General features: G+C 38.8%; 2 protein-coding genes across 4 annotated transcripts in view; one reads left to right on the top strand and one right to left on the bottom strand.

The window, feature by feature from the left end:
- The window catches only part of LOC306858195 (inosine-5'-monophosphate dehydrogenase 1b), a 16219-nt gene extending 11361 nt beyond the window's left edge, over nt 1–4858 (top strand). The window contains exons 7-15 of one of the 2 annotated variants that reach the window (XM_079398618.1): nt 462–549; nt 742–941; nt 1180–1270; nt 1360–1455; nt 2060–2203; nt 2289–2433; nt 2625–2768; nt 2854–2937; nt 3026–4858. In XM_079398618.1, coding sequence (XP_079254744.1) covers nt 462–549; nt 742–941; nt 1180–1270; nt 1360–1455; nt 2060–2203; nt 2289–2433; nt 2625–2768; nt 2854–2937; nt 3026–3047 — 1014 coding nt within the window. In that variant the 3' untranslated portion in view covers nt 3048–4858. The remainder of the gene's footprint in view (nt 1–461; nt 550–741; nt 942–1179; nt 1271–1359; nt 1456–2059; nt 2204–2288; nt 2434–2624; nt 2769–2853; nt 2938–3025) is intronic. The other variant, XM_079398617.1, reaches the window with a different exon arrangement.
- On the bottom strand, nt 4649–26747 carry LOC306858194 (proline-rich transmembrane protein 4-like). Of its 2 annotated transcripts, none has more exons than XM_079398616.1 (4): nt 26663–26747; nt 19951–21097; nt 13697–13810; nt 4649–7710 (listed from the first exon to the last, which is right to left on the bottom strand). In XM_079398616.1, exons 2-4 carry the CDS (start codon nt 20999–21001, stop codon nt 5675–5677), a joined length of 3201 nt encoding a protein of 1066 aa, XP_079254742.1. In that variant the 5' UTR covers nt 21002–21097; nt 26663–26747; the 3' UTR covers nt 4649–5674. The 2 variants fall into 2 exon arrangements, with proteins under 2 accessions (XP_079254742.1, XP_079254741.1); XM_079398615.1 differs by having other exon boundaries at nt 4847–7710; nt 13697–13813; nt 26663–26744.

Raw genomic sequence — 26747 nt, 5'->3', positions numbered from 1 at the left:
ATATAAATATGCATGTAAATATTTTCAAAATATATACAAGTGTTTATTTATATATACATAATAAATATATACAGTACACACACATATATTATGTAAACAAAAACTTTTACTTTGAATGCAATTAGTTGCAATTAATTGTTTGACAGCACTCATTTAAATGTAATTTATTCCTGTAGTGGTAAAGATGAATTCAGCAGTCATTACTCCAGTCTTCAGTTGTCACACGATCCTTTAGAAATCATTCTAATATGCTGATTTACTGTCTTATTATTAATGTTGAAAATATTTGTTTAAATAGTGATTTGAAATGGAAATCTTTTACATTATTACATACGGTTTACATAATGTATTATTTACATTATTAAATACTGTCCCTTTTGATCAATTTAATTCATCCTTGCTGGATGAAGAAAAAAAACGTGCTGTACCCTTATGGCTGTTCATCTGTAATTGTTTTCCAGGCCATGACTAAAAGAGAGGATCTTGTAGTCGCTCCTGCTGGTGTTACACTAAAAGAAGCCAATGACATCCTGCAACGCAGCAAAAAAGGTGAGAACACCAAAACACAGACTACAGTCATCAGGTCTAATTGGACAATCACAGCCATTTTAACTGAATATCAAATTCTTTTAGTTTGTACTTTTAGCACTTCAGTCCCCTTTCAGCCACAGAAAACAATATAAAATACAGTGTTTAGCCATTTTAAAAGGTCTCAATATGTTATACTTATTTACTCGACAGGTAAACTGCCCATCGTGAATGACAAGGATGAACTGGTGGCCATAATAGCCCGCACAGACCTGAAGAAGAACAGGGACTATCCTCTGGCCTCCAAAGACTCCCGCAAACAGCTGCTGTGTGGCGCTGCCATCGGCACCCGTGAAGACGATAAATACCGTCTGGACCTGCTCGTGCAGTCTGGGGTGGATGTAGTGGTTTTGGTAGGTCAAAGCCACTGCGGTTGTTCTAAAGTAAATGTCAGTCTTTCAGTCATTGGTTTTGAAAACTGAAACAAAAACAGATGCTGCCTTTTGCTTGAGGGAGCTTATCTCCAAAATCAGTTTCATGTAGGCCTATATTCAAAACTGTCAGACCCTATTTTGGTGTTTCTATTAAAGGTGAAGTGTGAGGTAAGTCCCACTAGCATCACCAATATTGAGGTTTATATTTGTTTTTCAGGATTCATCACAAGGCAATTCCGTATACCAGATTAATATGATCCATTACATTAAGCAGAAGTACCCAGATCTGCAGGTTGTGGGAGGGAATGGTAAATATGGATTGAAATACTATCATGAGCAAATACTTCACAGTTGCTCACTCTTGTTCTCCGACCTCAGTCTCTGTCTCTCTCTGTAGTGGTTACAGCTGCTCAAGCGAAGAACCTGATCGACGCAGGGGTGGATGCGTTGAGAGTGGGAATGGGCTGTGGTTCTATCTGCATCACACAGGAAGGTTGGGACTCAATCTCACACACATGCAATCAACAAAGTATCCATATATTACCAGGGATGCAAACTGGCAAACCCTCAGGGTGTTATGAGAGCATAAGTTTTAAAATATCAGGTTTAAAATGTGGATTTACAGTCGATTTAAGCATAAGGATATAAAAGAAATCACCCTAGACGCAGTTATTTAAAAAAATAAATAAATAAAAAGTCGTCATTTTTATTATCATTCTTAATGTTATTTTTTTCGTATTGTTTAATAGTATTGATATATTTTTTTTATTAAATTACACAAATATTACAATAGTAATAATACTATTTTACTATACAAGTAGTAATAATAATAATTATTATATATATAATGTTATTTAATAATACCGTAATAGTCATTTTACTGAACAGAAGTAAAATTGCAATTCTAATATTCAGACAAAAGCACTCAAATTAACTATTTTGGATTCAAAATGGTGATTTTTTTTTTTGCCAAAAGGTGGCAAGTTTGCATCCCTGCACAGTATGCAGTTATGTACTCCCTGTTATATGTTGCACTATTCCTTTCACGTGTTAACCAATCATTAAGCCTAGTGTGTGTCCATTTCTGATCCCTGTAGTCATGGCATGTGGACGGCCTCAGGGCACCTCCGTGTACAAGGTGGCAGAGTACGCTCGGAGGTTTGGGGTACCAGTCATCGCAGATGGGGGCATCCAGACGGTCGGCCATGTGGTGAAGGCACTGTCTCTGGGGGCATCGACAGGTGATTGTTGTTATAGTGCACTTGTAACAATTTAAGAAATGAAATTAATGTCTGTTTACATGAAACGAGTGCTTTCTGTCTGCAGTTATGATGGGATCTCTGCTGGCCGCCACCACAGAAGCTCCAGGCGAGTATTTTTTTTCTGATGGTGTGCGACTGAAGAAATACAGAGGCATGGGCTCACTAGATGCCATGGAGAAAAACGCCAGCAGCCAGAAACGATACTTCAGGTACATGTACTACACAGATAAATTATTCAGCAGTTGGAAGCCAATTGCTATGTTCAGAATTAAATTCTTACTGAATAGTGTGCCGCATACACTGTATTCTTAAAGAATAGTATGTGACCTAGTATGCGGTATATAATAATATATTATCATCACGTGACCTCATTTTCTTTGCTGATTGGCTGTCTTGGCAGTGAGGGCGATATGGTGAAGGTGGCTCAGGGAGTGTCGGGCTCAGTGCAGGACAAAGGCTCCATCCATAAATTTGTCCCATACCTCATCGCTGGAATCCAACATGGCTGCCAAGACATTGGTGCAAAAAGCCTCTCTGTGCTTCGGTAAGTATGTGTCTGTGTTTTATTGCGCATTCGGTGTGTTTAAACCCCATGAAAATTCCTACACTGTTTTTGTGTGCTCATTCAGGTCCATGATGTATTCTGGAGAGCTGAAGTTCGAGAAGCGGACCATGTCTGCTCAGGTGGAGGGTGGCGTTCATGGACTTCATTCGTGAGTCACTAGAGGGCGCTAATGCTCAACACTACCCAGAGCGAGGATGGGTTTCACTATATCAAACTATTGTCTTTTGTCTCCACAGTTATGAGAAACGTCTTTACTAATGGATCGGGCAGAACACGGATGGGAAACAGCGACCAAACACCTCAGACAAATCCTAGAACTTACCCCATCCTGCTAGAACCTGTTCTCCACTCTTCACCGTTCCTCTGGCACAATCACAACAGTGATATGGAGAAGAGAAGTATTAAATGAGTTTGAGAGCAGGACCGCAAACTAATTCAGTCCCCCAAAACATGGCAGTTGCACTCAAGGGAGTATCAGGGTTACCAAATAGCTGCTTGTTTGTGTGTTTTTGCAGTTGTGTTTATGAGCAGACTGGCAGAAACAAGGCAGGATTTGCAGCGAATATTCTTGAAAGCCTTTTTTCCTCCCAAACTGATTCTTGCAACCATGGTTTCTGTCTTTAATATTTTTAAAAGGCAGCATCAGTGTCTAAATCATTAAGCAGAAGGAATATCACAGGAATACATTGAGCAGGAATATCCACCTGCAAAATGATTGCTGCCTTCAAACCAAGTTCTCCAGCTATACTTGAGGCAATCTTTTCTGTAGTAGATTTCTGAAGATGCTATGAGATATATTTTTATTTTAGAAGGCAGAGGTACATAGCAAATTAATGTCAATTTTGTGATAGTTAAATGTCTATTGTATTATCGGTGGGTCGGTTTTCTCTACGTCCACCATCCCGTGTCCTGCAACTGTGGGTACGATTCATACTGAAAATAATCCTACAAAAACTGATATCTGTAGATATACGTAGTTGCTTTGAGTGTCATGCTAATGTGTCTGGATTGTATTTTTGACCAAAAAGCTGGAACTTATACTGAAGAGTTTGATGATTATCAAGGTCAATTATGGCTGACTTTTAATACAGTCTTTGAGGAATTTCATAGAAGAATAGTAATTATAGGATCTGGGTTAATGCAGTTGCGACTTGAGTGATGTACAGGTATGAAGAGTTTTCATGTGCATGCTGCAGTGTTCTTTTTTTATATTATTTACATAACTGCCAAGTGCATTTTTTGTTAACTTGACTATTTAATCTTCTAAGCCAAATAAATGCTGTGAGTATCCTGGTCTTCTCTCAGGATATGTTTGTCCCCTACGGCTTTGCGAGTTGGGTGGACCAGTGACATGCCTAGAATTGTGTAATAAATGAAGGACACATCTGTCTTAATCCAAAACATACCACTCATGCTTGCCAGATCCCGTGGCTTCATATATCTATCACTGCCAAATGAAGCATGTCAACCATATGAATTTAAATGTGTTTTTGTAGTCCATTTTCAGTACGATTTGTTTAGCTTTTTGCAATTTCTGCTAGAGGTTTTTTATTTTATATCTCAGCATTAAATATGTGGACGATTATTCAAGCTGTACAAGATTCTAACAGTATAACGATGTACAAAGACACACTTTGCATCCTTTACATCAACTGGATGTTGTTTGTTAGTGTGTTGCTTTTCCCACAGTCACAGTCTCTGACAACTCGAGAGCCAAGTTTGTTTACCGCAGTGTACTCAACTGAGGTTGCATATCCTATTCAATATTGTTTAAAAAAGAAATAAAAGTACTTAATCTGTTACTTAGTTTTGTTTGTTTTGTGTGCAAAATATTTGTGCATGAGACAAATTTCAGTTTTCAATATATTTATTGTAAATCTCCAACAGCCTCTAATGACAAACATTAGATGTATCAGCAGTTTCTCACACGTTTTCAGAACATGCATGCTATAAAATGTACAAAGTAATTTTTCTTTATTTTAATATGTATTGAGTAACAGTGTATAGAGTTTTTGAAACGTGACATAAGACCTGGCAGATAAATAAATTATTAATTGTAGTTATATACCAAATATACACTATGAAAAGGGAAGAAAATGGTAGGCTATAGTTCAGTTTGTTAAGTGCTACAGAATGACTGAACTTTAGCTATCAGCAGAGTGTGCTGCAAGAATACTGGCATCCTTCTTTTTGTCTTAAGAGAAGTCCCCCCCCCCCCCCCCCCTCCCTCCCCCCACGAGTTGATAAAGCTGTTAGGCTTTTCAACAACATAATGCATTGTAGCAAAAAACAACAGGTACTTGAAGTTAACTGTGCAACTAAAGACCAGAAGCACAATTAACTTTTCTAAAGGTTTACAAAATTGGATTGGCAGGTTATACTGTACTGTATTTAATTTGAAACTATTTTCAGATGCTGTGTTGTCTAGTATTTGTTTAACGGTATGGTTATCAGTAGTTTGCACTCTCACAGTATTAATCATATAGACCAAAAAGTGATTTTGTACAAATTCATACAAACGTTACTGTTAGCATAATAAAGTTTGAGACAAATGTTTTACAATTACAAATTTATCAATCATCAAAGAACTTTTGTACAAAATCTTCTGCCAATTGTTGGCACTTCTTAAACCTTTACAAGGATATTGACTTCAGAATCCATTCTCTTTGGAGAACTTACCTGACAGAAGCAAACCAACCCTTATAAAATGAAACATTTGGCACAAAACATTTTCCTGTATGTCTACACAGAGCAAATGTGTTTTGACACCCTGGCAAACAGACTCACCGAATCACCTGATCTGTCCATTACCTGCTCATCATATCTCTAAAACTCTTTTGGTTCCTTCATATTACATCGTTTTGTCTGAAAGTAGAGGTCTCCCCCTAGAGGTCAATAGTCTCACTGCAGATGCTCAGAGCATCAATCTGTCTGCACACACTGATAAATTCTTCTTGAACAGATTGGTCAAACTCTGACTGCTGGTCTATACTCTCCTCTGACTTTAATGTTCTGTAGGGTCTCTGTAAGCTTCCCCTTTGGTGGCCAGAGCTGGCAGTGTGGCTGGAACCCCCACTGAGGGTAGATGGTGGTGGATGGTGTCCTTCCGGACTAGAGCACAAAACCAAAGAAGAGCCACCCAGAGACTGTCTGTAGAGGGAACAGGAGCTGGAGCTGCCTCTCCAGCGCTCGGGAGATGAGCAGGAAGTTGAAGATGACAGTGAGGGAGAAGGGGATGGAGGAAAACCTAATGACGGACCATCTGGTTGGGCTTGAGAAGCAAGGGGAACTTGGGGTAGCACTTCCACACATGAAGATGTTCGGTATAGGCCTGGATCAGGAGTAAGGGTGTCTCTCAAGGTTTGGGCACCGCTGGAATTGGTCTCTCTACCATTCAGTGAGCGGTCGCTAGAGGTGAAGGGTCGTAAGGGACTGAAGAGACTCATGGGAAATAGGGATTCACTAAACAGTGCTTCATCAATGCTTCGACGCAGATTTATGGGTGAAGGAGGGCGCAGGTCCGCTGTGGAGTCGCTGGTACAGGATGAACCCACAGAAGGGGCACCAGTGTTGGGTTGAGTGTTGGGCAAGTCCAGGTCAAGGTCACGATAGGCTAATGCCCGGTTGCTGTGGTATAAAAGGTCAAGGCCATTCAAGCTGCTGAGACGGTCGTCCACCAGTGTGTACAAGGGTAGGCACTCTGTCTCTCCATGCCCAATTGGATCACAAATGGCCAGCTTCTCCTGGTGAGACAGAGTCCACTGGTAGCTCCCAGGAATGATAGGTGACTTTGCTGCAAGGAGTTCTGTCCAGCAACTTCCTGGTTGGGGAAGGTGATCAGAACAGTAAACTGGTTGAGCAACTACCAGAACCAGTGTGAGGCAAATCACTGCTTCACAAACTCGGCAGCTGAACTGAAAAGTCCACCACGGCCAAGGCCGAAAGGACTCAGCACTTCCAGCAATTCCGAGAGCGTGCAGCATGGCATAGAGTTGCAGCCCTGCACAAGCCAGAGAGAAGAAGGCACAAAGTAGCACTGCGGCTGCTGCCCTGTCCCAATCTCGGCTCTCTGCAAACGGGCAACGGTTGTAGCGTTCAGCTGGTGTTGGTGATGTGTTGTTCAGATGATAAATATGCTTGGAGTCAGCACGAACATAGCAGTAGAACACAAAATATGCAGCTGATAAGAAAGTCGCCAGAGCCACAAAGGCACCTCTAGAGATCAAGGACAGAAACAGGTAGACTTGCTGGTCAACATGGAGTAATGCAACAGGTCCAAAAGCAGCAGCAAAGTGCAGAAACACCAAGCAAGCCAGGAAACAAGGTCTCTGAAAGGCAGAATAGGACAGCTGCATACGAGAGCGCATTGACAGGAGCAGGAATACTAGGCCAAAGGCCGCAGTCATGCAGGGAAATGGTGCCTCGTAAAGTAACAGTGAAGCCTCTGTAGATGCCATACGGTCCTGGTATCCGTATGCATCGTACACTAGGGCAAAGGCCCTAGTGCAGCCAGCGGCCACCAGGCAGAGACTAACTAGAGCGAAGTAGCCACAGCCTGATGGGTACTGTATGGGCAGGCACAGCAGGTTCAGGGTGGAAGCCAAAGCGACTAGACAGAACACAGTGCCCAGGCCATAGATGTGTGCTTCCCACGCTGAACCCCATGTAGCCAGGGCACTGTTCCAATCAGAATATAGTGCCACAAACATAGGTGGGGCTGGAAATGGGTTGGGACTTTGCGAGAGGTTGGTGGAGAGGGTGGTTGTGCTGTCATTTTTGCTGCTGTTGCTCAGGACAGTGGTGGTGGTGGGCCAAGTGTCACTAGAACTGCAGATTCCAGAGCGTTCTGCATTGCAGTCAGGGAGTGCAGATTCTTGGGTAAGATCTGTCAGCCAGTCTTCAGATGTAGCGCTGGCCATTTCTAAAAGGAAGAACAAACACATTGCATTATTAGTACAGAAGACATGTGTGAATATGTACTACAGATACTAATTCTCAGGAGACTGAGAATATATAATATAATATATATAAGGGCCCTATTTTTGATGACTTTTCTTAGAATGTATACAAAATGGATATTCCAGAACAGACAACCAAGGCAGTCATTACTGTCACCAACTTCTGGCAACCTATGATTTGTTTTTTCTGTGATAGACATCACCACTAGAGGGCATTTTTGAGGTGTCTGCCCAGCTGAGCATGTTTCACAGTGGAAAACCAATGGTTTAGATGTGGAGATTCCTAAATTTGGGAAATGTCTAGTGTTTTAAACCTACTAAAATTAAAAGCTCTCAATATATGTCATGTCTAACAGGGGGAGAAAACGTTGGTGAACATTATTTGTCCAAATAGCAGGGATTGGTGGACTGCCATGAAAGGCAGAGATACAACATCTGTTGATTCTGTATAAATGTAATTGTGATTGTATTGTTTGATTCGCAGATTGCTCTGGGAGGAGGCTGCTGTTTTAGATTTTGGATTCTGTGGCTTGGCTCTGGTGCGGAGGAGTGTTACATACATTAGAGTTTCTTAGCCTAACAGAGTTAGAACAGCATGTGAAGTTCCATGTGACAGCCATCTCCAAATCTGGAAATGCTTCCCAAATATTTTATTTGGAAGTGATGTATAAGCAATCCAAAAGCAAGTCCTCAGATGAACTAACATCACCGTAGAGCATGTACACGTTATGAAAACCCACACAGGTTTGTTTATGGCATCTAATGTGCCACTGTAAAATGTGATAAGACATTCAAAATATGTAAATCCCCCTGCACTAGAATGATTGCCCTGCTGTGCATGTGCAACTGATGTGCAAATCCATATGAGATGGATGATATTAGCTTCCACAGCCATATCAGTCCTGTGCATAACAGCGTGGAGATGTACGTCAGCTCTTCACAGACTGACACATCTAATTACACCCTTTACAGAGCAGATCAGAGCCATAACTCATCTTAGCTCGCACAATAGGGCTTTCTAAAAATGCCGGTGAGTTTACTGAAGCCTTGAGACAGAAATCATGGAGCATTATGGGCCAACAAAGACTAACAAAGATTAGCTGATGCCAACTTTTACAGTGTCTCAATGTAGACATTTTTCAAAACAAATCAACAAATTTCCAGTCCCCATCCCTGTTTCCAATTTATCTTTGTTATATTCACAAATATGAACTGATGAAAACAAATGATGTTTTGCCCATTCCTTTTAGATACATTTCTGAATGCATATTTCTGTATATTTATATGAATTTATATATTAAAATGGATTCGATTAAATGGCTCTCTCATCTCACAATGTTATATCACAGGCATATTTTTCTCACTGTTTAAGTGTGATGTAAATCCACCTCCACATTGTGAATGGTGAATACATCATGCCTGAATGTTGTTGAGTGCTGGTAAGACCCTGCTTCATTTTGGGTTGCTTCTGTATTCTTTTATATGTTGTATAGTGACAGACAATTTCCTGTTACACCCAGAGCCAAATTAACTTTGTTTATGACCTTCCTCCTTTTAAAAAAGCAGAGGCCAACGTAGAATCATGGGTCTCTCCCAAAGGTGGGTCTGGTATTTTTTGCGCTGGTTTCTGCATTTTTGGCTGATGACCACCACTATAGCTAAATATACTCAGCGTGCCCAGTCAGTGGTGAGTACTGGCTTCTATTTTAATGTCAATGTGTGTTTTTTGGGGTTTTTTTTGATGGTGGGAGTAGATAATCAAACCTAGTTGCTCTTGATTAATGGTAGCGTGTGTGTGACAGCCACACACTGCTCATTAGATACTTCACTTTAATCAACTCTACCACAACACTAACCACCAAGCAGTGTTCATTAGATCTATAGCTTGACATCAAGATGGCTGTTTATCCACTACGTTAAATATAGGTTACAGCTGACTCCTGGCTCACTGGAATACACTGACCTGATTTCTTTTCAATAAAACTGTCTGAATGAATGTTCAGCTCTTATTTTCTTTACTCCTTTTTGTTGTTAATCCCTGAAAAAAATCCATTCTTGATATGCTTTATTCAAGAAGAATGAGCAGAATGAATTTCTGTGTAAATCCTATAAAAGTATTCATATGTAAATTGCTGATTTCAATGCGACATGTACGTACAAAAAGGATTTGAAAATGATTTATACAGAAATTTGTTCTGGATGTGTTTTAATGAATAAAATGAATTTAACATGTTGCTTTGGCTGTATTCTTAAAGATGAATTAAACGGCTTTAATTCAGTCTCCTCTTTTGCTGTTTGTGTTTCCCTGTCTTCATATATGAATGTGCTAATCTTAAAATGTTTTTGTGTCATTCTTTCTGCGTAAAAAAAAAAGAAATACACTAAAGTTTGACAGAAAGGAGGCATTATGTTGATCAAAAGTGACAGTAAAGACTGTTCATTTAGAGTTTCACAAAGTAGTTACACAAAGGTTTCCCCAAAAACAAGTTTTAAACGTAACTATAATAATAAATGTTTCTTGAGCACTAAATCAGCAAATGAATGATTTTTGAAGGATCATGTGACATTGAAGACTGGAGTAATGGAAGCTGAAAATTCATCTTCGCCACTGCAGGAATGAATTACATAACAGTTATTTCAACTCAGTCCAATCCAGTGTTTGCACAAGAATGTACAACTTGTGTTTAAAATCTTAAAAATAAGATTCCTGATTTAGGAAATAGGAGATATTTTTGTTGACTGGCTAAATGGATATTTTTTGTGCTTGTTGAGATAAGAATTCCTCATATTTATACCACACAAAACTGCTTCAGAATTATTAAAGACCGAACAAGACCAATTAAAGATGGTCAGTAAAGACTGAACAAGAACAATACGCAAAAATGTAAAAAATTCTGTCACAAATGCCCTGTTTAAAAGATCAGCATACCAGCTAGAAGAAACCAGTTTATACCAGCATGGAAATTAATGCTGGACTCAGCAGGGTAATCTCTTGCTTTCTAGATGCTATCAAATACCAATAAGTCAAATGAGCTCTAGATGGCATGATATCCAGCTTTAGAAAGTGTTCAGCTGTCTTGATGAGAATAATTAGTGTTTGATTAACTAAAGGCTGTGAGCAGAGTGTCACTCTGACATGAGATATGAGAAAGTGTATGGTAGGCAGACACAGGAAGAGGGTGGCGAGAAGGCCGGGCACTGATAAGAGGGATTGTTGTGGCAGGAGCTTCACACGTCCTCCCTCTTCATTTCCTTTTGCTTGCTTGTGCCCTCCACCCTCATGGGTGTGGAAAATATGACTAGTTTCTGGATGCGAGCCAATGTTTCAATCCATGAATCAATCAAATCTCAATGACCCTGATCCCTGCACACACTGGATGACACTCTATTTGTGAAACTGTGTGCACATCTATCAAAACAAAATACCTCTAGAGAACACAGACATGTAAACATAGCAGGAATTAACATCATAATCCCATGGGGTTTCCATAATGTTATTGTTATGGCCATGCATTGTAATGGTACTGGATGGAAGTTTAAGAGGAGGGGGACAGGAAGCAGACCAAAGACAAACAACTCCACTGATCCACATGGGGTTAATGGATATTCCTTTCAAATGATAGGTAGGGTCAGTTATTAATGGTGCCACCCTGGGTGAGTCTATACAGACATTTTGGGTTAAACATTTTTGCCCACAAAGTCTGTTCAGACATGTTGTCACTCAATTAAATAGCTTTAATTTCATGGTTACATTTTATTTTAAGGTCCAGTTCTCGCTATAAACAAGCCATTAACTACTACTTTTGCCTCAATAAACTCCTAATCTGCTACTTATTAGTTAGTAAGGTGGTTGTTAAATTGGGCAGGATTAGGGTTGTAGAATATGGTCACATACTGTATGTAGAATATGTGTTTTACAAGTACTAATAAACAGCCAATATGTTAATAGGCTATTAACAAACAATTAACTATGTCTGCTGAACTATGCTGATCGAATCACCCAAGACGGAGGTTTAAAGAGGTTCTGAGAGTTTTCCAGGTTGTCAGAATGTGAACTAGCAACAAGTATTTTAGGATTAGGAATTTGGACATGACTCCCTGATCCGATAATAACAACACCCTCTGCTTAATTATGGAATACAGTGCAGTGATTTCATTACAAGTACTCATTCAGATTTCATCTATCCTGCCTCACTTTCAATTTCTGCTCTCTCTAATAATTGATGAGTGGACAGCAGGGTAGGATGATCCCATTCATATTGATGAGGCCTGGGTATGCTGACTTAAAGAAGAGGGCAGTGAAGGAGAAATGAAGGAGACATGAAGACTTCCTTCCCACAGGACATTCAATTTTCGGGTGAGGTGAATGTGTGTGCTAGATTTCGAAACCTTTTGCATCTTGAATTTGAGATACGGCAGCTGCAGTTTTGTGGGTTGGATCTCTGTATGCAGTTTACTTTACGAGACAGCCCATTAACACATAGATATTCTCGCAACCTGGTTCTTGGATCGTTGTGGCACATTTTGTCCATCTATTAATGGAATTTAGGTTATCCCATTGAATGCAGCAGGACGAAAGTAGGTTAGGTGCCACAGAAGAGAAGCTGGGTCTAAGATGTACCTCATGATCAACAGGGAAGGTGACGTAAAATGGCACACTTAACACCATATGTTGATAGATCTGATCTACTGAGACATGTTACGTAACTCAACTCTTGGGCATTTTAGTGGTCGGCTTGTTTGTAGGAGGTGCCAAATATGAGATAAAAGTGCTCGTTTCTCCTCCCTCTGGAAGCAATTACTGGCAGGTAACAGACGGTTGGACGTGGTGCACTCGGCCATACCATACCAACTGATATCTTCCTCCAAATCATGTGGAGGAGGAGGAAGAGTTTGACTTAAATTTTTTCAATGAAGGAAACAAGACAAGTTGGCTCACTTGTTACTATGTTTGGGAAACATATAACATCTTTCCAGCTGATGTGTGTATTATGTAATGTTAAAATACTTTCTCCTAACCCAGTATAATGTTCAGAAACAAGTAAGCAATTTCAAGGTTGATTCCTTTAAAAAATGTATCAAAACTTTATCTTTTTGTTTGGACATCCCAGCCAATCAGACACAGCTACACAGGCTCCATAATGTTTGTTTTGAGGCAGGACTATCTGTTTGTTCAACCAATGGAGAGCTGGTATGACATTCTTAAAGGGATATTTTACACAAAATCTACCTATCCTCATGCTGCTCCAAAGAAATAGGACTTATTCAAACTCCAAAACCAGAAATTTCACAGAATTTACCTTTTTTATATACAATATATTAGAGCTTTGAATATCCAAAAATGGTCCAAAAACATACCATAAATGTCATCCATATGCACTATATTCCAACTCTTCTGAAGTCATATGCTGGTTTTGTGTGAGAAGGACCAAATTATAACTTTATTTATGGCAGTTCATGAGTTAAGTAGTGTCAGATTTGTGAACGAATTGTTCTTTTGAATCAGATCTTTTGGGTTAATTGGCTGATCCAGTGAAGTCACAAATGAAAAGATTCACAAATTAAACTGCTCTGGTTCTTGAGACTCAATGGGCCTGCTCCAATACCCACACTTGCGGTCTTTGTACTTGAGCACTTGTCTGCTTTCCTGTATTTGGCTGGCTCAAGTGTTCAGGTGGGCATTTACTTTTGTGGACTGATACTTTTGTGATAAAATACATGTTTGGAATGACATGAAGTTGGGTAAACTATGACAATTTTTCATTTTGTGTGAACTATTCCTGTAACAAATTAGTCTGGGTGGCTAGAATGTAGTTTACTCAGGTCGAAAGTTTCTCCATTATACTTGCATTTTGAAAACTGGTTCATGTCCCAAGATGAAAATCAGAGTATAATTATCACAGGTGTAATTACATAAAGGCGTGTATTGCATCAGACCGTTTTAATTACCTGTGTTCCTGAGAGTCGTCGCGCTAGCTGATGTTGTCAGTTCATCCTGTCGCTCTTGTGTTGTCAGATCAGCACTCCTCCCCGTTTCCTTATCGCCTTTCTCCCATGGAAAGCCTGCTGGGAAAACAGAGCACACAAGTCTGAGAATGTGGTGCTGAATGAAAGTTATGACTAAAAGAATGGAGAAACAGGAACATTTTCTAACCTAGTTATGTCAAACAGATTTCTGCAGTATTCCGGGCCAGGATTCAATGGCACTGGATTTGGCATCTCATTGTTTAATTACAGTAACTTGCCTTCCTGTTTGAATATGCGCAGCCCACTCTACAGCGACTGAGCTTCATTACGGATCAGAAACGAAAACCTTATCTTTGTGACGAAGCAGGATTATCGGACTAATCCGAAGCTAAACTTTCCTATGAGAAAAAGCTACGAACAGGTTGTGTGTGGCTGTGTAAAACTCACACATACCTTACTAGGACTGAAAAGAGTCCTGACACAATGGGGCCAGAGTGTTTAATATCTGGTCACTGGTCAATGCATCCCAGAGATCCAACTCAAATAGCTTGTCCTATTAAGCACCACAAATCAAGCTTCCGTGTTTGTTACTGTCTTTATTAATTACGGACTTTACAGACTTAATAGACTTTATTCTTTAGGGAATATTTACGTTCCCAAATGTTTAACTATGCAGATGTTTGGGCATACGTGTGTATGGATGTGTAGCGTCAATGTGCCCAAATAAGTGTGCAGACCTGTGTGTACTTTAGGCTGAGAGTAAAAATCTTTCATTGCTTAGACACAAACATAACCTTTAGGGTGACTTGAAGACTGTTTGTGTGTCTACATTAACTCCTTGTGGTAACTGCTTAAGACCTATGATGTTCTTTTTTGTATATTGTCAGGATGCACGTTTCAAGTCTGATCACAGCAGATCTTCGTTCTGGTGCTGATACTGTCTCTCATTAGCATGAATAATGAGCTCTGCACCAAACCAAGCAGAGAGCCTACAAAAGGACAGTGTGTGTGTGTGTGTGTGTGATTGTGCACAGCTCTACTCATCCTCTCTTGGCAGTGGTTCACTCATGCTAAACCATCAAGCATCACTTGGCCACCACTTGATTCCATGATTCTCTGTAAGAGAAAATCTAGATGGATCTGTCTTTCTGTCTGCCTATCCCTCCATCTGTCTAATCCATCTATATCTCTCTTTATCCATATATTAACATATTTACATATCTATCTAATCCATCTACTGTATATCCATTTATCTATCATCTATATATTCATCCATCTCCATCCATCAACCCACATCTGATCCATCAATATCTTTCCATCAATCTATCTATATATTTATCTGTTTCTCTATATCTACTGTATCCATCCATCCATCCATCCATCCATCCATCCATCCAACAAACTTCCCATACTTGTAATGAGAAGTGCTTAAAGGAATAGTTCACCCAAAAACGAAAATTTTGTCATTACTCACCCTCATGTTCTTCCAAACCTGTATAAGTTTCTTTCTTACGTTGAACACAAAATAAGATATTTTGAAGAATTTTGAAGAATCAAATGGTTGTTGGTCCCCATTGACTTCCATTATAGGGAAATAAATACTATGGAAGTCAATGGGGACCATCAACTGTTTGATTACCATCCTTCTAAGAAAGAAACTCATACAGGTTTGAAATGACATAACAAAATTTAAATTTTGGGGTGAACTATCCCTTTAACAAAAGAGCTTCTTGTGGTTTTTTATCAACGCAAAAGAAATTCAGCCAACCATAAATATTAGTATTATAAGTTTATAGTTGTTTAGATGTTTTATTTTATTTTATAGTGATATATTTTAATAGTATTTTTTTCTCTTTTGCGTCTATAACAATAACAGCAACAATAATAACAACAGTTAGATATTATTTTTAATTATAGCCATTTTGATATCACACAATTTTGGCCAAATCGTGCAAGTCTACAAGCAATCCTGGATTCGCAATATGAATTTTTAAAAGAAAAATTGTATTTTATTTTTATATTCATCTATCCATCTACATATCCATTTATTTCTATGTATCTATGCATTCCCCCAACACTAGCCTTGTACTGAATTACTCTTCGCTGTCTCTTGATTCTGACCATTAAACCAGCTGTGTTCAAATGAAGCGTCAAACGTCCCCATCACTCTCCGTCAGAACCACCCAGATCACCAGCCCTCATTAGATGATGAGAAATGTTCTCTCAGAGCTAGTTATTCATCTAAGCAACATTCTTTACCTTCATCTTCCTGCCTTGTTCTCTTCTACCCCTCCTCCTCCTCTCTCCCTGGTCAGCATTAATAAAGAGGGAATTAGATCAGAATTTGTAATTTTGACCCCTGCACAGTGTGACATAAATCATTTAATCTCCCTCATGGGGCTGAATGTGTGTGTGTTAGTGTGTGAGATTATGAACACATTGCAGTATGTTCAGATAAAAAAGGTCAGTCTGAATTTCATTTAAAAAGGATTTTTAGGCTAAAAAACATTACCAAATTTCCTTCTATTTGGATTCAGTGAAGTCACACATAATCTCCACACAGGCAGTAATGATTTGGTTAGTCTAGACGCATTGAGAGAGCCTAATCATAGGATTGACCTTCTACGAAATGACAGTGAGGTAAATACTTTGTGTATTGTTTGTGAGTGTGTGTATGTTCTAGTGACAGCCTGCACATGCCTCTGTCCTCAGTTTACCCAAAACACACCATCAACAGTATACTACATAGCACTTTTCAGCAGTGTTGCCATGACAACAATCCCATTGTAACCAGCCTGAGAGCAGTAACCTTGACAACCGTTTAGTTTATGATCTAGCATATTAACAACCCTAGAATTCAGTGGTATTTCATCTTAAAGAAAATAAATATAGAATTTGCAAAGTGAAGATTTTGTATTATTTTCATTACAATTAAACGTTTTCCAACCTAATTCTCAATGTCGTATGAGAAACTCATTTTTCATAACTATAATTCTATGATTGTCTGGAAAATGTTTATTTTAATTCACATAAATATAGTTCACTAAATAATTGTACTTTAGGAATACTGTAGTAATAAGAATGAGATTTCTCCACAATATGAGTGTTAAAACAAATATGTATTTTATAGGTTTTATTTTATTTTATTTTTCTTTTGATTTTAGTGTGATATATGATCAGGGTTTCCAAGTCCACAGAAATGCACTATTTAATTTTTTTTTCTTGCAGTATAAAGGTTTGCCATATTGAATAAGTTGTATTTGAAACATTTATATTGAAATATTTTACCCATTTTTATCTATCAATGATAAAACTGTGCTAGATGATGGATTTTGTATGAGTGGGATACTGGTAGGGAGGCTTTATGAAAACAGACTGTGTTAATGATACAGTTATTTTTATTTTGTATAATGCATAACAGTAACTGTAAAGCATGTATTTTAAGAATTGAAGTGGGATATTTGGGGTTTGATTGGGATAAGGTTATTTTTGATTGGCCTTTAGACTAGTTTTGTTTAAAGCATGACCTGGCAACCCTGCATATGACCCAGACAGTGTCTGAGAGATTCAGGCTTATTTCCCTTTCCAGTCTATCACACATTCCTTTCTTTCCTGTTTAATGCTCTCCTCTTTCCCAGTCTCCCTTCCTCCTCTCAGTTACAGTGTGGTAATTGACCTTGCTCTCAGCTCCGGCGTGTTTTTGAGGTGGGGGATAAGCAATTTGTGGCTGCCTGCACCTCCAGAAGACAAGGTGACCCAAACATTAGTCAATAATTTGCTGTTTCACACACCCACACCAACATACTGTACCCACAAATGCAGAGGCAGTGTAACATGCTCTTTAGCGTACGAGCAATGTTTCTGTAGTGCCTTCTAGAGGTGCAGGGAGCATATGTAAAATCCTATTTGATCTATCATTTGCTAAATTGACACTGTTTATATAGCGCCACAATACTAAATTGTCGTTAATTTTTGGAAATTGGGTTGTAGAATCACTTATGTGACTCATTTGCATCTGTCATATGTTTACTGATTGGCTTAAAAAAATATTTCTTCTGTGGAATATAAATATATATATATGTATATATATTTTGAAGTATGTTGGAAAAAAATACTATGGAAGTCGATGAGGACCAGCAACTATTTGATTACCAGCGTTCTTTAAAATATCTTATTTGATGTTCCACAGTGGAAAGAAACTCATACAGGTTTGGAACATGAATGATAATATAATTTTCATATTTGGCTGAACTACACCTTTAAGAGATATATCTTGTTCTTAAAGGAATAGTTCACCCAAAAATTCTAATAATTCTGTCATTTACTCAACCTCATGTCGTTCCAGACCTGTATCTATCAGACATGGGTTTCTTTTTTTCTGTGGAACACAAAAGATAATATTCTGACTCCCCATATCTCTTTCTGAAAATATCTCTTTCGATGCATTTCCTTTCTCCATCATCTAAAAAAAGATTCTATGAGTTCGAAAGGAAAGGAAAAGAGAAGGACATGGAAAAACACGTCTCTGGGAGCCAGGAGAGGTTGAAAGAAAACATAAGACTGAAGGGCTAAATGAGACTTATTGCTGGAAAAAAAGAGAGATGCCCAGTAAACGTCAGGAGAGGCCTATTACTGCGAGAGAGGATGGATAGAGCAAATTGAGAAAAGGAGACTAAATGTTGAGAGAGGCATGCTCAGCATCCATGAACAGGCAGTGCGGAAAAACATCGTCCCTGAGGATTCACTGGCTCTGCTGACTCTGCCATTGGCATACTGATCACATACCACCCAACTGGCTGCTTCTCCAGTGCAAATCCCGTGCTTACTGTACACATACACACCTGTCTTACCGCTCCCTTAGCTCTAGATATCAAACAGAGCCATGTCAATACTGGTTAGCATGCTTGGCCACCTCACATACACCATATCTAGGTGTCTGGCACACTTTTTTCACAGATATCTGGAGAGTCTTAGTTTATGATCACTTCAAGGAGGTCTGTATTGATTCGTCTGGATCGTATCATGAGCTTAGGTCTAGATCTTCTTTTTAATGACTAAAGTATAGTCAGTGCTGGCCTTGGTTCAAAATATTGCAAGCCTTTGCAAAAAGGTGACCCTCCAGTGGATTATACAGACCAAATTTGACTTTAAATTATGCCAGTGTTCGTAATGGAAATAATGCTCATTATAATAATAAATATTTCAAATAATAAACATTTAAAAGAGTAGTATACTACAGTACATTGTTGTCATTGCTGACTTCATAACTTTAGGTTTGGTCAGACATAAATATGTAAATAACTACATTTGGATTGTTAAAGCAGTGTTCTATAAAAATATTAAGCAGACCGTGCACATAAGCCAAGAATAAGATGACAGCTAATATTACAGTACTTGTAGTTGATCAAGTGGAGAATTATTGGATGCAGTATACAGTAAATGTAGCAGGTAACTTACTGGTACTCCATACCTATCATGTGCATACTGTACATATTGTACAATGTAGATTTATTTAGTTTTAGTTTAAATTATCATTATTATTTTTATGACAATTAGACATTTTTTCCCCTTAAATTGTCATTACTGTAATGCACAATACAAATCTAATTTTCATTACTGTAACAACGATTGTCTTTTTATTAAAATCTGCATAAATTAAATTCAGTAAAACAATCCTCTATTATATTTAGTAGGAACTGTACTTTACAAATTTACTTTGTAAATTAAATATTTTTTCTGCATTATGGTTATGAGAATGAGATTTATTTGCACTATATAGTAATCTTTTTTCACACAAAATCAAATTTGTCTTGACAAACTGTAGTAGTACGAGTATTATGATATTCTAAATATAAACTATGTTTCCTTGCCAGGAACAAAGCTCACAGACGAACTACATAAACAGACATCAGCCATCATGGGGCGGTTCCTCCTCTTACTATCAAATGAAACTCATTCTTTTCACTAATTATTGACAACAGTTTGCATATTTTAGGGACTCTGAAGCTATTAATCAATTCATCAGCCTCATTGATTCCACTGCTAACCCTTGACTGGTAATCAATAAGGCTCTGAAATTCATTAAACACGCATTTTCACCTTAAATAAAGGTATAACAAAAGAACAAATTTAATATACCCATGCCAGCTAAGGAGGGGTCGAATTGTGTCAATTTTTGGTTATCTTAGATCATATGCTTGGGTTGGAAATGAAAAGACAGGGAGGGGTTGACTTACCTCCTGCTGGCAGGGAGGGAGTAGGATCTGAGCCAACACTTTGCACTCTTCCCCATTCTGATGAGCCTGTGGTCTGCTCTATCCATATAAATTCATCCAGAGCCTTGTCAGTGGTTTTAAAAGGTGTCCATTCTGGTTTCGAGGGCAAGTTTGTTGTCCTCAATGTGTTTTGTCCAGTGCTGATAGTGGTCAAAGGTTCGGTGGATACTTCTGGTTCTGCTGGTGTGATAAAATGTGTGGTTTGAAACAAAGGTATCGTTAGTTGTGACGTTGTTGCCTGAGTGTCTATGGGTACGGTTTGGTCACTGTAAGGGTTCATGGTTTCCGTCATCAGTCTCAGTGCTGTAGTTTGCATGATGCTAGTATTCTGAGCAGTGGATACAGTGTATGTTTGTGTCGTTATGTCTGACATTGTTGACTGAGTGTCTGTGGGGACAGTTTGTTCAGTGTAAGGGTTCATGGTTACCATAATCGGTCTCAATGTTGTAGTGTGTGTGGTGCTGGTACTCTGAGCCGTGGATACAGTGTATGTTTGTGTTTCTGGTTTAGATATCGTCGTTTGTGGGGTTTTCGCTGTGCTTTGGCCATTATTGGGGGGCCAGAGATCAAGATCATAGCTTTGATTAGGAGGTTCTGGTGTATCTATTTGTGGTTTGTTCCTGAGTAAGTCAATTATCGGCAGTTTAGTTGATTTTAAAGGCAGAAGGGCACCTATCTGGACAGTGCTGCTTTGAAGTTCCTCAAACGAGGTTGTGGTCGGCTGGTATTTTGGGCTCAAGTTCTTCGAAGACAGAATATAGTCTTGCGTGGTTGCTTCCGGGAAAGTTGTGCTCACCTTTGTCGTAGCAGACCCTTTTGTGTCACCGAATAAAAAATTTGATCCAAAACCAAAAAATGGAAGGTTAGATTTCAATGTTTTAAAGTTGGGCATGCCCCATCCTTTGGAGCCTGCCTTGGTCTGGGTCATTGGCTTTGGCCCATACTCGCTGAAAAACCCACTGACAGAGCTGAAGAGAGAGAAGACCACAAGAGTCCCACGCAGAAGAAGCATTCTGTCCCTCTAATGTCGTCACGGGCCACTGCTCACATGGTGTCTGAATTATCGAGGAACGCCCACCAGATGCACCAGGCTTCTGCTGCAAATAACCTAGAGATGCAAAAAGCATTGATATCTTGTCAGTTCACTTCAAGTAAGTTATATTATAGATCTTTTGCCATTTACACCTGTATGAGGACCCGTTTAAGTTTAATGCTCTGAGTTTATACCAAACTCGCATCTTCTTGTGGCCTCAACTCTCCATTGACAGAGCAATTATTGGAGCAGGGCTCTTGAAGAATACTAATGGGAGACTAGAGGTCGCTTTGTGGCGGTGTATGTATATATGGGGGTGGTGTAGTAGGACGTATAGAGGCCCGGTTTCTTTGTGGAGCTGTGGGCTAATTTTGGAGTATAAAGTTGATGGCCTGTAGCCTCAGTGAGAGGAGTTGAATTTGATGGAATTTGTCTCAGAGTGAGACTTGGACTCTTTTTTTCTTTCTTCGCCACCCCCGCATCCCTCTTTCTCGCTCTCTCTCTCTCTCTCTCTCTCTCTCTCTCTCTCTCTCGCTCACTTTCTCTCCCCCTCACGAAATTGATTTGTTCTCGAAACTGCAAGAAACTCTCTACTCTCCCACTGGGAATAACATCAGTTGTTTTTGGTCAGTAAATAGTGGGATAAGTATTTTGAAATTCTTTTATTTCATTTCTTTCTGTAACCCCATTGTGTCTCATCCGTCTCTCAATGCCATCTGTATCGCAGAAATGGCCTCCCTCAAGAGTCTTTTTAAAGACCTCACAGTTTAATGAGGTTTGCTTACTAGATTAAACCAACTAACTGGCTCTGGACAAATGGGTTTAAAAAAGATTTATGGATCTCAGATTTGTCTTTGTGAGAAAATCCAAACATCGGCCACAATCTAAAGATGTTTTGAAGTCTCTTCAAAGCTGCATTTATTTGATTAAAAATACAGCAAAACATTATTACAAAATTATTACAATTTTAACTAGCTTGTATATTTGACTGTATTTTAAAATGTTATTTATTCTTGTGATGAATTTTCAGTAGCCATTACTCCAGAGTTTTTGCATGATCCTTCAGAAATCACTCTAGTATGCTGATTTGGTGCTCAAGAAACATTTCTTACTATTACCAATGTTATTACCTCGCTATTAAAGACCGCATTATTACAGGCCAGATTAATCAGAATATTTATCAGATGCTAGATACTTTGCTTTCCCAGTCCCTGCGTTTTTCTTACACACCTTCTGAAATGTTTTAAGAACAGTTTTGTCTGTGCTAAATGCCTCAGTAAATCAGACCCCACAGGAGCTTGTTAAAAAGCATCACAAACGCTGCTGTGTGCATGTGTCAGAGTCGGTGCCAAACAGGAAACATAAATGACTGTATAGCACTGAGCTTTACTGTTAGACCCCCTCTTTTCTTCTTTCCCTGTCTCTATACATTTCTCTCTCTCTCCATTCCCTCTTTCATTGTCATTTTGTTCTACCGTGCGTGGCAAAGAAAGGGCCTTCCAGAGCAGGATGTAATCACTCAAGCATAAAAAGGGAAAAAGCCAGTGCTCAAGAGCTTCTCCTGATTTAACATCACACATCTATACCTCGCCTGAAATCCCTCCCTTGTTGCATTTTTTTTTTATATTTGGGAAGTGATCCTTCACCATAGAGCGTCTGTAACAATCCCCCCATTAAAACTTAATTCTTACACTCATAATCATCCAAACTGTCACAATTGTCATTTTTACTCTAATTCAGTGGTTCTCAAATGGTTTTGTTTCAAGATCCAGATTTTGCATTAGTTATCCAGTAGAGGTCCAACGATCATACAAAATCTATTTTGAAATATGGTTTTATACTTTCAGCAGCCTGTTTATGTTGGCATCTGCTTCATTTCTTTCACTAAGCGACAGATTAATTTTATTTGTCAAAATACAGATTGCAGTTGGATGTGCAACAGATTTGACTTCGTGAGAAGAATCAGCCATGACATTTGTGATCATTTATGGATTATTGGTTAAAAGTTAATATGCATCTGACTGATTCATTCAAAGAAGTTTAATAGCTGCTGTGAAAACAGCAAATTTACAGACACAAACACATTACATAAAGTTATGTAAAGAGATTAAAAAGTGGTGTATTTTGTGGACACTGCCATTCAAAAGTCTGGGGTCAGTAAGATTTTTTTTTTTTTAAAGATGACTTTTATGCTCACCAAAGCTGGAAACCTTTGGATATGGAAAGATTTTCCTCTCTCTTTTAAATGCTTGTAGGATTAGTCATTTTGCTTTCATACCTATATACAATTGTAATTTTATAATGTCTTTCAGCATTGTTTTTTTTTTCTAGCTGCCCACAACCTTGTCTGGACCCACCAGTTGAGAACCACAGCCATCACCATCTTTTCAAAACTGAATTTTTGATCCAACGCATTACTTAACCAATGAGAGGCAAAAAAGTGATTCCACTTAATCATATGAGAGAGGACCTGAATGAACTCATCAGGGAACTGAGACAAGGTTGTAAGATCAGAATTAGGGTCAAAATGTCCTTCTCTCAAATATATGTGTTTAAATCACATCACAGCACAGAGACAGCACTCATTAAGATAATAAATGATATTCGCTTCAATTCTGATTCTGGCAAAATATCAGTGCTGGTACTACTAGATCTTAGTGCTGCGTTTGACACTGTTGATTATAACATACTTCTAGAGAGACTGGAAAACTGGGTCGGGCTTTCTGGGATGGCACTCAAATGGTTCAGGTCATACTTAGAAGGGAGAGGTTATTATGTGAGTATAGGAGAGCATAAGTCTAAGTGGACGGCCATGACATGTGGAGTCCCACAAGGCTCAATTCTTGCACCGCTCTTGTTTAGCCTGTATATGCTCCTACTAAGTCAGATAATGAGGAAGAACCAAATTGCCTATCACAGCTATGCTGATGATACCCAGATTTACCTAGCCTTATCTCCAAATGACTACAGCCCCATTGACTCCCTCTGCCAATGCATTGATGAAATTAACAGTTGGATGTGCCAGAACTTTCTTCAGTTAAACAAGGAGAAAACTGAAGTCATTGCATTTGGAAACAAAGATGAAGTTCTCAAGGTGAATGCATACCTTGACTCTAGGGGTCAAACAACTAAAAATCAAGTCAGAAATCTTGGGGTGATTCTGGAGACAGACCTTAGTTTCAGTAGTCATGTCAAAGCAGTAACTAAATCAGCATACTATCATCTCAAAAACATTGCAAGAATTAGATGTTTTGTTTCCAGTCAAGACTTGGAGAAACTTGTTCATGCCTTTATCACCAGCAGGGTGGATTACTGTAATGGTCTCCTCACCGGCCTTCCCAAGAAGACCATTAGACAACTGCAGCTCATCCAGAATGCTGCTGCCAGGATTCTGACTAGAAGCAGAAAATCTGAGCATATCACACCAGTCCTCAGCTCCTTACACTGGCTTCCAGTGATTTGATTTTAAAAGTACTTTTACTTGTTTATAAGTCACTCAATGGCCCAGGACCTAAATATATTGCTGATATGCTCACTGAATATAAACCGAACAGACCACTCAGATCATTAGGATCGAGTCAGTTAGAAATACCAAGGGTTCACACAAAACAAGGGGAGTCTGCTTTTAGCTATTATGCGGCCCGCAGTTGGAACCAGCTTCCAGAAGAGATCAGATGTGCTAAAACATTAGCCACATTTAAATCAAGACTCAAAACTCATCTGTTTAACTGTGCATTTGTTGAATGTGCACTGTGCTATATGTCCGAACTGACTGCAATGAATTTTAAGTATAATCATTTTCTTTAAATTTATTTTAAATCAATTTCTATATCATTTTAAAATTCCTTGTTTTTATTGATTTTTAATGTCTATTTCACTTTCTTTTATGTAAAGCACTTTGAATTACCACTGTGTATGAAATGTGCTATATAAATAAACTTGACTTGCCTTGCCTAAAGTAGGTATAGCGCTGAGGACCCTCTTTAAGTGGTGACGGAATGACCCATCATGATATCAATTATTTTAACAGGCCTCTAGACATGCATGACGGCTGTGGGAATCATTGGTTCACGCCTTTATGAAATCAAATGATTTATTCACCAAGCCTTTCAAGGTTCTTATCCTATAGACAAGATGGGGGAGGGGATATTTATGACCTGCAGCCATAAAAATCACGGGAGTTTTCTTTTAAACACAGTCTAAAGGTTTTTAGAGACACCGAAAGCCATTAGACTAATCTTAACCTCAAATTAACCCAACCATGAACCAGAGCAATAATGGTCTGGTGTATCAACATCCAAACACAGCTTAGTCCTAAACAAAGAATATTTAGAGTGGTTCACCAAAAAACACAGAACTAGAAATCAGACTTAATCCTAGGCTACAAAGAATTAATTAGCATGTTTTAGAGATATTTTTAAAGATGTTTTTGCTAACATTTGTGTACTGTGGTTGAAAAACATTGCAATGTCAATAAAACCACACCAACAACCACCAACAACCATCAGTAGTTGTATGCTAGGTTTATTAGATACATTTATCTACATTATTATTAATTCACATAAAAATACTTCATTTTATGAAAATTAGTAGTTTTGGTGTCATATGGAGCATTCATTAAACTGTAACATGCACAGTAGTCAACTGGACACAATAACATCAACCCTAGGGCAATGTCCAGTTTTACAGAACCCCCTAAATCACCTCAATCGATTGGTTTGATGGAGCGTTGAATGTGTTGTTGTTTTACACAATGTTTCTCCCCCCATTCCCTCACACTGTGAAACACTGGGCTCAATACTGTTGACTCCATGTACACAATAATTTTCCACATCAATGGCTCTCTGCGTCCTCATGGTTGTCAGTTGCCACAATGTTCATTAACAGTATGTTATCATGTTGCAGGCAATCCATTTATGTTTAGCCTGTATGTGCATGGAAATTGATGAATTATATGTCCTGATTATAGTTGTTTGCTCCCAGCCATCAACCATCAATGCTGGGTGTTTCATTGAATCCCCTGCTAGCAGTATCAGTATACACACTCTAAATACTCATAAACTTGATATCTGATATGTCCATCAGTCAAATTCTTTAAGATGTTTTTAAAGATGTCAAAGAACCTGTTGACATTCATGATTTTTTTTACCAATTTCACTGTAATTTCAAAATGTTGCAAATGTTTTTCACCATTTTCTGTCTTGGCACACGCACAGTGCTGTTGCTCAGAAGAAGTCAATTACACTTGCCTGTGAAAACATGATAAATGACCTGTCACGATAATGTCTTTTCTTTTAAAGCATCCAGATCACCTGATTATCTCAAAACGCACAGGCTGCTACGCCGGCTGCCTTCGCCATGGTTACCAGAGGAGCAGAATGCGTCTGAAACACAGAGCTTTTCCCACACTGCACATATGTGAATGTGTGAAGAGGTCTGAGAAGGTACACATCCATCCGTTTATCACAATCAAGAGCACGAGCCGTGGTTATCAATCAAATACAGATGTTTATGGACCTTACTGAGATTGTCACATACATACAGTATACCTAAATCAAGAGATTCAGGCATCTGCAGTGAGGCTGTAGCTTCTACAATGAAACATTTCTGGAGCGATGAAGGACAGAAGGAGAAACTTACCTTTCTCCCGGTGGAAGAGAGCAAACAGAGAATCCAGAAGAGCCACCAGCACTCCACTGCAGGAGAGCGAGATCTGTCTCTCTGT

This window comes from Barbus barbus (assembly GCF_936440315.1).
Source record: "Barbus barbus genome assembly, chromosome: 39".
Taxonomy (NCBI): Eukaryota; Metazoa; Chordata; class Actinopteri; order Cypriniformes; family Cyprinidae; genus Barbus; species Barbus barbus.
This window is presented reverse-complemented; position numbering and strand designations above follow the sequence as displayed.

Excerpts from the sequence above, each read along its gene's own strand:
- LOC306858194 (XM_079398615.1), bottom strand. The coding sequence starts at position 21,001 with ATGCTTCTTCTGCGTGGGACTCTTGTGGTCTTCTCTCTCTTCAGCTCT. Across the intron at positions 13,814-19,950 it reads TCCCTCCCTGCCAGCAGGAG|CAGGCTTTCCATGGGAGAAA; the intron begins GTAAGTCAACCC and ends CTGTTTTCCCAG. Across the intron at positions 7,711-13,696 it reads GACGACTCTCAGGAACACAG|AAATGGCCAGCGCTACATCT; the intron begins GTAATTAAAACG and ends TCTTCCTTTTAG.